Source organism: Dermochelys coriacea, chromosome 1 (assembly GCF_009764565.3).
Source record: "Dermochelys coriacea isolate rDerCor1 chromosome 1, rDerCor1.pri.v4, whole genome shotgun sequence".
Lineage (NCBI taxonomy): Eukaryota > Metazoa > Chordata > Testudines > Dermochelyidae > Dermochelys > Dermochelys coriacea.
This window is the reverse complement of record NC_050068.2, coordinates 289715111-289730924: the sequence shown is the minus strand read 5'-3', so window position 1 is coordinate 289730924 and position 15814 is coordinate 289715111. Positions and strand designations below refer to the sequence as shown.

The 15814-nt window shown below is 42.6% G+C and overlaps 1 protein-coding gene across 16 annotated transcripts in view; it reads right to left on the bottom strand.

Annotated features, from left to right (window-relative positions):
* GRIP1 (glutamate receptor interacting protein 1) overlaps window positions 1-15814 on the bottom strand; it is a 535595-nt gene that overhangs the window by 127580 nt on the left and 392201 nt on the right. For all 16 annotated transcript variants that reach the window (XM_043493765.1, XM_043493782.1, XM_043493769.1 and 13 more), the window contains exons 3-4: window positions 3469-3604; window positions 2340-2485 (exon numbers count right to left, since the gene is read on the bottom strand). In XM_043493765.1, coding sequence (XP_043349700.1) covers window positions 2340-2485; window positions 3469-3604 — 282 coding nt within the window. The remainder of the gene's footprint in view (window positions 1-2339; window positions 2486-3468; window positions 3605-15814) is intronic.

The following is a 15814-nucleotide window of genomic DNA, read 5'->3' as shown; positions in this document are numbered from 1 at the left end:
TAAAGGTCTCTGTGGACAGAGGGGACAAAATTCTGGTGCATCCACAAAATACAGAGGGGGTCCCTCACCTACATATTGAGTTCTGTGCAAAATGGAAAAGGAATAATGGGAGTACTATTCTCTGCAGCACTGACCCGGTCACAAGGATTCTGTGAGTAAATTAATGCTTACTCCATCATTACTACTCCACTGGAAGGTGCCCCCACAGTCTGAAACCAAAACTATCCATCTCCCCCAGTAGTGCAGTTTCAGTATGCTGGGAGAATGACAAGGTCTGCAAAGCAGAAGCTGATATACAGAAATATTCCTACTATATTACAAGGCATAGTACATATAATATTCAGTAGATGTCTACAGGGATAACTAGGATGCTATTATTTAGTCTCGTTACCAGCTACATTTGCACAAAGAGGTCAGAAATTCTGAAAACTTAAATGAATGGTTATGGTTACCACTCTAATATAGCATGACAGACACACATTTCAACTGACCAAAGTTGCATATATACCAACAGTGCCTAAACTAGAAAGTAGATTTGGTTAGCTTCAAAAGAAAAAAAAATGCTAGTAGAATAACCATATCCACTGCTTAATTTATTTAATTCAAATATCCTAATTCGGAACACAAAGTTCAGTTATCCTCAACAACCACTAATCAACAACAAACATTCAAAGCACATTAAGGAAGTTGCCAAAAGTTCATAAAAAAATTCAACAATTAAAGTTAATTGCCAGTAGCTAGAACACAATGGGGTTCATTAACCCTTGCCCCTTGAGGCACCATAATGCATCAGGAATGTAGAGAGATCAATGGGATACTCTGCTTCCAGTATGCTTGAACCCTTTGTTTAGGCAGGAAAGTCCTAGCAAGCTGGTTTTGCAGGTCTTTCTTCCTTTTCTTGTCCAGTATCAGTGAGAACAGACCTTTCCTACCTGATGGGTGATATGAAGGAGCACCTACTTTTCTTAGTTGGCTGTCAGAGCTTCAGCAGCTAGCCTTATGCCAGCCAGCTGCCACTAACAGTCCCTCCAATTCCAGTCCCCACCTTTCCAGCTCACCATCACTCCAACTACCACTACCCATCCGATTCCTCCCAACTGCCACTAATTCTCTCTCTCTCTCTCTTTCATACACACACACGCACACACCCCTACCTTAAAAAAATTGGGGATGGATGGGCTAAGGAAAGAGGGAAGGAAGATGTTAAGTAGGACTGCATGTACTTTTTCTCATAACACCACCCAAATTAAGTTAAGTCAGCTAGCTTTGGGTGTCAACATGAACTTGAATCTTGGAGTCCATTTTGGACAGCTTGAGGTCCTCCATTCACTCACTCAACCACATAGCTCCCAGCACATCCCCCCATCTACTTAAAACAACCCTCCATGCCTGATGTCTTCAGGGGGCAGGTGATCTGCTGGCCAGCTCTCTCCCCCACCCTTAGGCTCACCCTTACCCCCATGACTAAACTCTTTAGGGAGGGACCATCTGGTCCACATCATCCCTCTTGCCTCTTCTGTAGTTTGCCTATTATATCAGTGCAACCTAACATACCTCTGAGCCTCAGTCTGAGGTAGAGGTCAGTGAGGTGGCAGAGACACAAAGAACAGCAATGTTTGTACACCGAGAGGTAGGCAGGTCTCCTATCACCCAGAAAACCCTTATCATGAATCTGTTGAGGGTTTGGACTTGAAGAGGACAGGGGGAGGAAAGGAGTGAGTTGGCAGTCCCTGATGATGTTATGGGGTGAGCAAGTCACTCCTCAGTCATGAGCCCAGAAGTCACAAAGGTAAGGTATTCCGCAGAGAGGGCTTTGTGGGGCTTTATGCATGGAAGGGGACTGCATCTTAAAAGGAGGAAGGCAGAGGCACAGGTAAAACTAATGGGCGCTATTATCTTCTTGAGATATCTTATTGCTAAAACAAAAAGGTGGAGAGGAACTGAAGACAGAGGTACAGGGGCAACAGGAAACAAAAGTGGAGGTTCGAGTTCCTGTTCTCTTCCCCAACCCTACCCCATAGCTCTCTTGCCTCTGAATATATCAGATGTATTTCCCAATACCCTCAGTTAACGGTCATCTCCAAAGTTATGGGGAAATAGTGAATAAGAAATAGGTACAAACTGTTGCCTGTATTTGAAAGCTGACTTTCAACGCAACTTGTGCTTCTCAGTCATTTAGGCAATTTTGAAAATCCACACTACATAATCATTTGATTTGACCATTTCTGCACTCTGCAATAACAGTAGTGGAAACACACATTTTTAAAACCTCTTATTGAAAATGTACGTTCTGTTATTCTGTGTGTAAGATGATTTCAGTTTACCCGTCCATTACTTACAGACTGGAGGGAGCTCATACTCCACTTCTAGAACAACCCTCTCGCCAACATTCTTGAGGAGGCTGATGATTTCATCATGGCGAAATTTTGTCAGGTTGATTCCATTCACAGATTTGATGTAGTCTCCCACATCCAGCTGATCACTTCTGCAACAGACACATGTTCTTTTCCGTAAACTTGTATGCCATGTTGCCAGATTAGCAGACTTGCTTTCAATTACATTTTTAGTGTTGATAAAAAAGAATCTTGCCACACAACTAAATTCAACCAAGCAAAACCCTTCTTGTGCTGACTTTCCAAATAGCAGAGTGACATTTCAAGAATTTAATCTAATCTAATACATAAAATATATACAAAGAAGAGAAGTATTAGAGACTTAAATTTTGATGTAGGAAATCAGGAGCGCATAACCATGCCAGTTACAGTACTCAGCTATATCTGGGATGATTTCTCTTCCTTCTTGTGCTCTTTTAACCTCCCTCCCCCCCCCCCCCCACACCACCCGCCACCTCTCTCTGTTTGGGCTACTGCCAGAAGTATTTTCTGGACAAGTTGTTGCCTCCACAGCCAACATCACAACTACAGCAGGTAAGCCAGAGCCCATCAGCACATATTCTGCTCAGTTACTTGGAATGATTTGTCTTAAACTGGGTCTCTCCAGCTGCATCTCCCCTCAGTTACAAATTGTTCCGCTTTCTCAGTAGCCAGTGAGCTATGATGGTTTTTTTTTTTTTTAAATCTTCAACAAACAGGTCATCAACAGTCATTTGAAACTATGATACTACCTTATCTGAGCTTTTCAACTATATTTTTCCTTAACATTATGTATAGTGTGTTTTTGTAGGTTTTATTCGAGGACAACAATTAATTAAATTTAAACCATTTATAAGAAATTAAATTATTCTTGAAATGATGCATCATCAGTATTTCTGGCTTTTTATCAGAGCATCCTTGAGGGACGCAACGGTTCAACTACTATTGAAATGTTTCTTATATCGCTTCTCTGCTCTGATGTGCTGCCTTACAGATGCTGGTAGTCACTTATTTATTAGTGACCTTTTTGATGCGTTATGTATTTTTTGAAGCAATCACATCTTATAATGTATTTTGTGGCTTGAGATGTGGTTACCTAGCAGCGATTCCTCCTTGACGAAGGTTAGACACTCTTGGTTTCCCATCCTTGTCAATTCCACCCGATACCGTAAGCCCTAGGGTGGTGCCTTCTTTTTTCATTAATTCAACTATTGTTGAGCCCTTGAATTCCTCTGTTGAAAGAAAATTATTGGCATTATTAAAATTTAAATAGTATCACAGATGTCATTTTTAAAAAAAAAAAAACTATTTGATCTACCTCCCAAGGAAGTAATTTTGTATTTTAATAGGGAAAAATGTGTATATGTGACTGCTTTTTATATTACAATTCACAGGCTTGGGCCACAGGGCTCTATGTATAGATAAGTCTGATGTAGATATTCCATAACAGGTTATTAAAAAATGCACCAATAGGCTAGTATACTCCAGATTGCCGATAAATAGAAAGTGTGGCAAGGCTTATATAAAAGGTAATTTTTCTGTATTCTATTTCACAGTCTCAAATCGCTTTCTTTTCTTTGATTTCTCTTTCTAAAACCAAGGTTTAAATTATACACTTTTGTTGGATAACAAATTGCTGGGATAAAATAAATAGCTAGCAAATGATGTAACTGAATTTTGGATCCAGACTAATTTTGAGGCCATTACTATATGTCAATGCTAACCAGAATAATCAGGCATAATAAGATTTCAGGAAGAAATAAAATGTGTCAGGTCCAATCAATTCTCTCTCTAAGATAAACAGAGTTCCACTTTCATCTACGGATGAAAGGTGTTTGTTAAATGCTATTCTAATCGTTATTAATGTAAGATCCAGTTCTGTCAGCTTTATATTGAGTATCACCTTTCTCTACAAATAGTCTGACTGATATTAATGGGACACTTGCAGAGTCAAGTGCTGCTCCTATGAGTAAGGGTGGTAGAATCTGGTTCATAAGTGTCCAATAATGCCATACAGAATGCCTTGTCTTCTAAAGCCTGATTTTGAAAGGTAGCCTCAAATATAATTATTTGGGCACAATTTTGCACCCACAATTACCAATGCAAAATCAGAGGTTGAATGGGGTCCCATTTAAGGCAGGGCCTCAGGATACACAGACTTAACTAATTAGCCTCTCACTGTTTGTTTGGTAACTTCCAACTTGTCTGTATGTGTGTGTGTATCTATATCTATATCTTACTATATGTTCCATTCTATGCATCCGATGAAGTGGGCTGTAGCCCATGAAAGTTTATGCTCTAATAAATTTGTTAGTCTCTAAGGTGCTGCAAGTACTCCTGTTCTTTTTGCGGATACAGACTAACATGGCTGCTACTCTGAGACTTATAAATCTGTGTTTTAAAAGTAGTGGGGCGTATCTACAACGAAGTGATCATAATAGTCAGTGAGACTCCTCAAAATGCACTGAAAAATGTATCCCAGTAAATCAATACATTCTAGCCCTAGGAAACACCATGGAACAAAATATTGCTGTGCTTTTTTCCCCTTTATAAAAATCTGAGAGTGAATTTAGTGCCCACGAAAGTAAGTTAATGGTGGTACTAGCCTAAGCCAAGCATATCGTGCATTTGTCTGAATAGGATGTAAGATTCTTTACAGAGCAGTGCCAATGCAATATCATTGACCTGTGAACACCCCTGCTATTCCAGTCCTAAGAGAGAGGAGGAGACTGGCAATTGTGGCCAATTGTGCAGTTGTTTATAAGGATGTGCACAAATGAGGACAAGGAAAGGTCTGCCAGCTTTATTTTAATTTGCAACTAATATGGGAACTGAAATTAGAAAAGAAAGTTCTATTATTTGTCAAACTTCAGAGTGGAATAAATGACATGAGTTTAGAAAATTCAATGAATTGTAGCCTAAGGCTGAACATACTGTGACAAAGCTCTGTCCTTGCCTCCGTGGGTCCTGCGTTTCCTGGCGGATTTCGCTAGCCTCAGAGGCTCACTGTGACCCTCCACGTAACCCTTCTTTCTCTAGAGACAAGGGTCACAGTCTACTGAGCCATTTTCATCATAAGCCAGTGAGGGAGGTGAGGAGAAGTTATCCTTCCTTGCACAGTCTCTGTTGTCTCCCAGTCTCAGTGATTAATCAGGGGCAAAGATGGGTGGGGGAGCCCGGACCCACCCTCTACTCCAGGCTCCAGCCCAGGGACCCTAATAGTATCAGCTGTGGTAGCTGACCTTTTAGAAACATGACATGTACAATTCCCTGGGCTATTTCCCCCACAGCAGCCCTCACTTCCTCAAGCTCCACTTCACCCTTACCTCAGGGACTTCTTCCTTGTACCTGATATGGTGTGTACTACTCAGTCTCTCCAACAGCACAACTTCCTCCCACAGCTCCTGACATGCACACCCACCTGACTAACTGGGAGGCTTTTAACTAGTTTCAGCCAGCCCCTGATTGGCTTCAGGTGTCCCAATCAACCTAGCCTTCTCCCTGCCTTCTGGAAAGTTCTTAATTGGCCCCAGGTGTCTTAATTGACCTGGAGCAGCTGCCATTTCACATTTCACTTGGTACCAGGGATTTGTTTAGCCTGGAGCTAATATTCCCACTACTCTTCCATAGCCATCTGGCCTTGCCCCGTCACAATACTTATAGTTCTATTTTCCATAATCAGCTATAATAGAGACCTCAGTGGGTTAGGTAGCTTAGTGGTTTGTGCCCTTAGTACCAACTCCTCCCCCCCGGGGGCAGGTCTTGTAGTCCAGGCCCTCTTTTAATCAGAAGTGCAGTGAGATGGGCAGCGGTAGGGGAGCCCAGGCCTGCTCACTCCACCAAGCTGTGACTCAGGGCCAAAGGAGGGTCAGCAGTTTCTGGTCCCCAGAGGTACCCTCCAAGTTACCCTCCCTAGGCCTCTTCTTACTGTCTGCTGTTCTTCCCCAGCTTCCAGTTCAACATGATGTGAAAAGAAAAAGCTGTTGAGACAGAGAACAGGATGTTCCTCTCCTTTGAATTCCTGAGATAGCACAACTCGCTCAGTGGTTTGAGCATTAGCTTGCTAAACCCAGGGTTGTGAGTTCAATCCCTGAGGGGGCCATTTGGGGCAAAAATTGGGGATTGGTCCTGCTTTGAGCAGGGGGTTGGACTAGATGATCTCCTGAGGTCCCTTCCAACCCTGATATTCTATGATTCTTGATTCTATGAGTCTGACATTGGATGCATCTGTTTGGAGAATAAAGGGTTTTGAGAAGTCTTGGTGAAATAGTACTAGCTCCCGGGTCAACTGGTCTTGTAGTGTACTAAATGCCTTGCCACAGCTTTTGGTCCAATGGCCCCTTTTGGTGAGCTATCCTTCACCAGGTGTGTCAAAGGGGCAGCAATGGTCGTGAAGTTTGGGGTGTACTATCACTAGTACCCCAATAATCCCCCCAAATGCTGGACTTGTTTTTTTGTGAAAGGGATGGGGCAGCCCTTTAGGGCTTGGTCTTTGTCCACCAGGATTTGTAGCTGCCCTCCTCCCATCACTATATATGCAGGGTAGGTGACTTCTTGGGTGGCCAGCTAACACTTGGTTGTGTTTGCCATCAAACCTGCCTTCTTGAGAGCCCGTAACACCGCACCCATGTGCTTCATATGCTCGGCCCAGCTCTCACTGTACATGACAATATTGTCGATGCAGATGGCCACAGTACATGACCCATGTGGCCACAGTACTCTGTCCATCAGCCACTGGAAAGGAGACAGTGACCCCATGAAGTCTACAGGGCATGGTTTTGCAGAGAAGGTCTTTTTTTTCTTCTTTAGACTTAGGTGTCAAGGGGATTTGCTAACATGAACAATGACAGCTCCCATTCCCGACTGGATTGGAAGGTCTTGGAGTATTTGGTGGCATAGTCCAAGATTACCAGTATGTATCTGTGCCCTGCTGAAGACTTCTCTACAGGCCAGGATCACGTCTATGCCTGTTCTCTTGAAGGGTACTTCCACAATGGATAGTGGTACCAGGAGGGCTTTTGGGACCTTTTTCTGGCCTGTTCACTGACTTTATGGACAAGAAGCATAGTAGTCTCATACTTCTTCAAGGATGTCTGGCCAGCAGAACCTCATAGTCACATTGTCAAGAGTCTTCTTCCTCCCCAAGTGACCTCCACATGGGGCTGTATGGGCCAACTGCAGCACCCCCTTCCAGAATTTCTTATTTTTCCTGTCTTAGGATCCTTCATTGCCTGGTATGCCGTCTCCCTCATCAGTTAAAAATGAGGTCACTGTTTCAACTGCTGTGGATCTAGTGCTTTACCACCTGCATGGGTGAATTGCTCATAAACAGTGCTCAGGGTTGGGTAATTTCTTCTTTCTTCCACAAAGTCTCCCTCATTGGACAGCAGGTCTAGGTTGAAAGGTGGTGGAGAATGCTTATGGCCCAAGTTGGGTTCAGGCAATGGGTCCTTTATCCATTTATGAAGATGGTCCTACTCGAGGGTGTTGGTCCTCCAAGCCCCAATCTTCTTGTGGCCCCCTCTTGGCCACCGTGGCTACCCCTGCCTTCCTTGGTCTTCCGTCTCCAGCTCTGCCTTTTTTTACAGGGGCGTCTGACCACCCTTTGACCACTTCTTCAAAGAACTTCCAGTTGTGCCCAAGTATGACCAGGTAAGCCAGGTCTTTTGCCATTCCAACCTGCATCATTTCAGTATGTTCTTGCATGGCCAGTTGTACTTCTCTTTGGATACAATTGTACATCTCCATGGATACACAGGAGATAGATTATGTCCCAAGTTGTACCTCCTGTCCTCATCAGCCTCTCCCAGACCAAAGTCTGACTATGGACTGAGTTTATCAGACCATATACTGCTACACCATTCATTTGAACTGGGACCAGATCTTCCCAGGGCCCCTCTTCCAAGCCCTCTTATTGGCTGTTCAAGTCTGCCCATAATCACAGTCCATGAATAAGAAGCCCTTTCTGAAATGTCCCTACTGAACACATACAAAACAGCTCCTGGAGGGAGGAATTGGTCTCTCTGTTGATTCTTTCAAGGGGAGAAATTCCTTTGGATAAGGTCGTTCAGCCAGGCCAACCACAGCCCTCTTGGTCAGTGGAGGGTGGACTTCCAGGCTCTTCTCTTGACCTTTGTGCCCCCCTCCACTAGGGTTGGGTATCCAAGCCTCGCTAATTACGTTTGTTGGAGTTCAGGCATTGGTGCTCTGCGGGGACTGGGGCTTTGCAGGACTGACTTTTGGAGTTTCTGCCTCTAGCCCAAGGGACATCAGGTAGATCTCTGCCAAACTCGACCAAAGTTTCTGACCAATATCTTACCACGCACTTGCATACCCCCTCTGGAAGGATTTAAATGAATTGTTCTACAAAGATCTTTTCTGTCACCTGGTTTGCTGTACACATCTCTGGCTGGAGCCAACACCAGCAATGTTTCTTCAGATTCTGGGCGACAGCCCATGTCTGTGCACAGGGGAAAATTTCTCAAGGTGGAACTGCTGTTGGTAGGTTTCTAATGAGATGCTGGAGGCATCTAGGATAGCTGCTTTGACATGAGAGTAGTCCTGAGCAGTTGTCGCATCGAGACTCCGATACACCTCTTGGGACAGTGTGGTCAAATAGGGGGCCAACAGAGCATCCTAGCTCTCCTTGGTCTATGACAGCCATGCTCTCCAACGTGACCAGGAATGCCTCAGGGTCATCCATGGGCCCCATTTTGGTTGGCTTCACCGGGATGCCTGGGCTTTCATCAGCGTTCCTCCAACCAATGGTTAGACTCAAGGCTGCCTTGGGTGGTTGTAGGAGCGTCGCCACCTGCTGGACTAGTTGCTGCTGTTCCTGCTGCTGTGCCATCTGCTGCTGGGCAGCGAGCTGCTGGAGCAGTTGGCTCTGCTGTTGCTGGTTTTCAAGAACCCATATTAGCAGTTTCTCTACATCCATCCCTGTCTTTTTTTCCCCACCTCCTTTCTGGTCTACTATCAGCCCTGGGACACTATGATGCCCACACTCTCCACCAAATGTAATAGAGTCCTTGGTGGGTTTAGGTGGCCTAGTACTTAGTGCAATTAGTGCACCACCCCCCCAGAAAGCAAGTCTTGCAGTCCAGGCCCTCTTTTAATCAGAGGTGTGGTGAGGTGCACAATGGTAGGGGAACCCAAATCCACCCTTCCACTGGGCTCTGACCCAGGGCCCTAGGAGGGTCGGTAGTATCTGCCCTTGACGGTGCCCTCCAGGTTACCCTCCTCGGATCACTTCCTACCATCTGCTGGTCTTCTCCAGCTTCCAGTCCAATATAAGGTGAAAAGAAAAAAAAAGGCAATCAAACCATCAGCCCCAACTGGGCTCACCATACAGTTTTAGTCCCTGGGGGCTTCTCTGGTGCTCTTGTTAGGAGCATACAAGGGAGGTCTGTCCTCCACCCCAGCCTTCCGCTTCTGATCTGGGTTGTTCCCTTTTCAACCCTTTCTCCAATTGTAGCATGCTCTATGGGGCTGTATGGGTGGGACTAACTGGGTATAGTACTTTCCTTCAATCCTTTCCAGTCCAGTGAGAGGCTTGTATACCCTATTACACCATCTAAAAAGTATTAAGCACACTGGTAATATACCATCAAAACAGATCTGTGATATGAACCAAAACAATTATTTTAAGGTCAAAAGTTAAGAAATAAAATATGACTTAAAGTTTGTAAATGCCAATGTTTCAGCTTTTCAAATACATTTTAGAACTTTTCCAAAGCCACCAATAATATTAATAAAATAATAATAATAATGCAATTGCACCTGCAGGCCCCAGTAAGGAATTGGGTGCTATTACGGTAGACTTAGTACACACATACAATAAAAAGAAAGTCTCTGCCCCAAAGAGGTTACAGTACAGGGTGCTGAGCATGCAAAGACTTGTATATATATTTTACAAACTGTGAGTAGTCTACATGAGCTTACAGTCTAAGTAAGGAGAATAAGTTACCCTTGGGTAAGTAAGTTATCCTTACCAGGTAAGAGTCAGCACGGGTGTGGATTTAACCAATATTTTTATATGTGCCATTTTACTATAGACAAAAAGTGTCCTTTACATTTCCTGATTTTTACTCAGCACAGTACTTAGGCAACAAATATATAATAGAGTATTTACTATAAGAACTAAGCTCTGAAAACAATGTTATTTAAAAAAACACTCTTGAATTGAATGCTTCTCTCAGTTACACTGCTGCAATCCCATAATTGAATGAGCCTGCTTTTCATTAGAATCTTATTGGTGTTCTGAGGTCAAAATCTGTCCTGCACACCACAGAACTATAAGTAACCATCATCTTGGGACAAGAAAATTTCAATGATAACAGAACAGGTGCTCAAATACAATGGTCATGAGTACCGGTATAAGAAGATAGATGGAGTTGCACCCTAAGTGAAATCCAAGAGACTCTATGACAAGATTATTATTTCTTCAAGAAGAATAGGATCATGGTTACAGTAAAAGTTCCGTTCATGGCTGGAATTTTAAATCTGACCATTGTGGGTATTTGTTTAATTAAAGAAAATAAGTTGATTTTCATCTTTTGCTGGATGTAAATATTATGTGTTAATGAACAGAAAGCAAGAAAATTAATTGAATCATCAGAAATCATTCTCTTCTCAGAAAAAGAATGAGACAGAGATTTTCACAAACTACAAACCGAGAGAATATTTACTCAAAAATATATTCAATTAATATATAAAAACATATGTGCTGATTCCAAACATTTACTGTGCATTTTTCAGTCCTTTCAATGAAAGTTGGGTTTTCATTAGTTTCAAGAAAATACTAAAAAAGAAAAGGAGTACTTGTGGCACCTTAGAGACTAACAAATTTATTAGAGCATAAGCTTTCGTGAGCTACAGCTCACTTCATCGGATGCATTTTCCATGCAGCCGATGAAGTGAGCTGTAGCTCACGAAAGCTTATGCTCTAATAAATTTGTTAGTCTCTAAGGTGCCACAAGTACTCCTTTTCTTTTTGCGAATACAGACTAACACAGCTGCTACTCTGAAAGAAAATACTATAAAGTCTAGATTTTCAGGAAATAAACTTGCAGTTTAGTTTATTCTGTGCAGGGACTAAAAGCCCATGGATCTTAAAAAACTACTTGTTTCTGCTGCTTATTTTTGACCATAAGACATGACTAATTAATAATGGAAATCTGTGAAGAATTTTGATAATGCAGTATCAATTTCCTCCACGAATCAGCAGAATTCTGAAAGGGAGGCATTTTGATTTTACATTCTAAATGGGCCTCTTTTGTGTCTTAACAGATCATATAAGGATTTAGAGGGTTGTTCAAAAATATAGAGTAGCTTCTTGAACTGGATAGACTTCATGGCTCCTAATGCTTTCAGCTCATTGTTGGCAGGCATTGTTTTCTGGCAGTCTCAGGAGAGACAAATATAGAAAAGTTATGGATAGGATTTAAAAACTTTATTTATGTATGGTGAATAGGGGTCTTTTTCTGGATGAGTACCATTAATTTCTGCAAAAAGAAAAGGAGTACTTGTGGCACCTTAGAGACTAACAAATTTGTTAGTCTCTAAGGTGCCACAAGTACTCCTTTTCTTTTTGCGAATACAGACTAACACGGCTGCTACTCTGAAACCTGTGATTAATTTCTGCAAAATCCAAGCTTTCATTTAAAAAATTTCAAATCCTTCTGGCTGTGAAGAAATCCTTGAAATATGAATCAAACATCAACCAATACGGAGCTGTCTTTCTGAGTCTGCAGACAGACAGCTCCAGAGCCTCTACTGATGACCACAGCTTGTCAAGCTGCAGCAGAATGAAAACTAACAAGTCACGTTACAGTAAAAGAATGAGAGACGACTAAGGCCTACGTCTACCCTAAACATTTCTGCCAGTATAACTATACTGGTAAAAGCCTCCTAGTGTAGATGTAGCTTTTATCAGCAAAACAGTGCTTTTGCCTGCATAATTTACCAGCAAAATAAGTTATACCAGCAAAAGCACTTTTATGTTGGTATAACTGTGTCTACACTAGGGTTTTTGTCCGCAGAGAAATCGTGTCATTAAAAAAAAACATACTCCCTAACTGACATTGCTTTACTGGCCAAAGTTTCTCATGTGAATCTGACCCAAGTCACATGTAGTACCTAAGAAGCTGAAAGATAATTTTTACAATAAAATATAATACACAGAAAACAGGACCCAAGTGTTTTATTCATTTAAAATGCAAGGGACATAATTTTGGGACATGGCAGCACAGATTTTTTTTCCCCACTCAGCTAAAAGGCTTAGTCCAGGGGTCTCAAACTCAATTCACCTTAGGGCCAGTGCTAGTCCTGAAATCCTCCCAGTGGGCCAATAATGTCACTGATGAATGTGTTCACACCATCTCCCAGCCCGTTTCGCCCCTTTTCCCTTGCTCCCTTGGCCTCATGCTGCCCCGGCTGACTCTGGCCAGCGACTAGTGACGCTGCCTCCATTGCTGACTCTGCCCAGTGACTAGTGATGGTATCTCTGTCCCTCTCTCCCAGCCAACGGGAGCTGCAGAGGGAGGTGCTTGCAGCAGACAGCCAGCAGCGTGGCTGCATGGTTCTCTCTTCCGTGGCTCCGCCAGCCGCAGCAGGGATAGGGAACTGCTTGCAGTGAGTGGAGCTGCCCAAGTTGAATGACACGTTGCCAAGTGCAACCCCTGGGAGAGTCCCAGGAGCAGCAGGATGGAGCAATGTTCGGGGAAGGGGCATGTGAATCTCTCCTGCCCGCTCCCTTCCTGCTCCTCCACTTGGCCGGCAGCCACGAGGGCTGGATGAAAGAACTTTTAAAAAAGTTTCTGTGGGCTGCAGTGGGGAGGTTCTCGGGCCGCAGATGGCCCGCAGGCTGGGACTTTGGGACCCCTGACTTAGTCCTTGGATTAATAGGTGTCAGGTACGTTTCTGCAAGTCTTAGGTATGCAGACTGATACCTTAGAAGCCACCTCTCCAGGTCAGGAATATGGCATACTGAGTTGGTGGAGCAGCGTGGCAAAGATAGTGAAGTTACTTATGCTTTCCCATTCTGAGGACAGAGGGCCTCTGTCTCCAGGGCTGTCAATTTGGCATCTTTCATAAATTCACTCCCAACATAAATACATAAAAATATCAACAAATGAAAAAAAAATCCCACATGTGCACCAGGGGAGTCCAACTGAACTTAGCTAGTAGAAAGAGAACACGTCTACATTTTTAACAAGAGTCACAGGTGTATCATTTAACCTGGAAACAAAAATATATTTGGCAGACTATTGGAAACACTGCATAGTAAAATTTGCACTTTTATTTTTATGGAAGTCCTTTCAAATGAAGGAAAGAAACATTAAGTACATGACAGGGTCATCCAGCCTTACCGGAATAAGTCCATTAGTAGATTTCAGAAGTGAAACAGTTAACAATGGTGACATGTAAGGTTCTCTCTACTGTACAAAAATAACTGTTTAAACATGATTGTGAAACATGAGTGTAGCTCAATCCTTGTTAGTTTGTTTAGTTAAAAACCACACACAGAGATTAGGGAACTGTGTTTTAGCTTTAATATTGACGAAAGTTAAAATATAATTCCCTAACATATTCATAACATTTCTTTCCTGTCCACACAAAAGCCTCGTCTACAGTGAGGTTTTTGTCAAACTCTTCCAGTAGTGTCCAAGCAGCAATGCTGCTTCACCAATGCTAGCAACAGTGGGAATTCTAACCAACTGCTAATCTGTGAGGTTTTTAAATTACAGTCTTGTCTGGGCCTAGCTGTGACACAAGATCATTTCATACCAACTGGCAGAGGGCACAGGGGGTTCATAGGACTGTACAGGAATCCCATGGGTCAGATATATACATAATACTACATACTAATGTGAGAAGTATGGGGAATAAGCAGGAAGAACTCGAAATGCTAGTAAATAAACACAACTATGACACATTTCAGAGTAGCAGCCGTGTTAGTCTGTATTCGCAAAAAGAAAAGGAGTATCCGATGAAGTGAGCTGTAGCTCACAAAAGCTTATGCTCAAATAAATGTGTTAGTCTTTAAGGTGCCACAAGTCCTCTTTTTCTTTTAACTATGACACAGTTGGCATCACAGAGACTTGGTGGGATAATACACATGACTGGAATATTGGTAAAGGGTACAGCTTGCTCAGGAAGGGCAGGCAGGGAAAAAAGGGAGGAGGTGTTGCCTTATATATTAAAAATGTATACACTTGGACTGAGGTTGAGATGGAAATCGGAGACAGATTTGTTGAAAGTCTCTGGGTAAGGATAAAAGGGGTAAAAAACAAGGATAACGTCATGGTAGGGATCTACTACAGACCACCAAACCAGGAAGAAGAGGTGGATGAGGTTTTTTTTAAACAACCAGCAAAATCATCCAAAGCACAGGACTTGGGGGTGATGGGGGATTCAACTACCCAGACATCTGTTGGGAAAATAACACAACAGGGCACAAATTATCCAACAAATTCTTGGAATGTATTGGAGACAATTTTTTATTTCAGAAGGTGGAGAAAGCTACTAGGGGAGAGGCTGTTCTAGATTTGATTTTGACAGATAGGGAGGAACTGGTTGATAATTTGAAAGTGGAAGGCAGCTTAGATGAAAGTGATCCTGAAATGGTAGAGTTCCTGACTCTAAAGAATGGTAGGAGGGAGAACAGCAAAATAAAGTCACTGGATTTCAAGAAGGCAGACTTTAGCAAACTCAGGGAGTTGGTAAGTAAGATCCAACAAAGCAAGTCTAAGGGGAAAAACAATTGAAGACAGTTGGCAGTTTTTTCAAGAGACATTATGAAGGGCACAAGAGCAAACTATCCCACTGCAAAGGAAAGATAGGAAATATGTCAAGAGACCACCCTGACTTAACCAGGAGATCTTCAATGGTCAAAAAATAAAAGAGAGAGTCCAACAAAAAGTAAAAACTAGGTCAAATTAGAAAGGATGAATATAAACAAACAACACAAGTATGTAGGTACAAAATTAGAAAGGCCAAGGCTCAAAAAAAGATCAAACTAGATAGAGACATAAAGGGTAACAAGAAAATATACAAATACATTACAAGCAAGAGGAAGACCAAGGACAGGGTAGGCCCATTACTCAATGAGGGGGGAAAAACAACAACAGAAAATATGGAAATAGCAGGGTGCTTAATGACTTCTTTGTTTCAGTTTTCACCAAGAAGGTTGGTGGTGATTGGACGTCCAACATAGTAAATGCCAGAGAAAATGAGGTAGGATCAGAGGGTAAAATAGGGAAAGAACAAGCTAAAATTACTTAGACAAGTTAGATGTCTTCAAGTCACCAGGGCCTGATGAAATGCATCCTATAATACTCAAGGAGCTGACTGAGGAAGAGGAAATCATCTTTGAAAAGTCATGGAAGACAGGAGAGATTTCAGAAGACTGGAAAAGGGCAAATATAGTGCCAATCTATAAA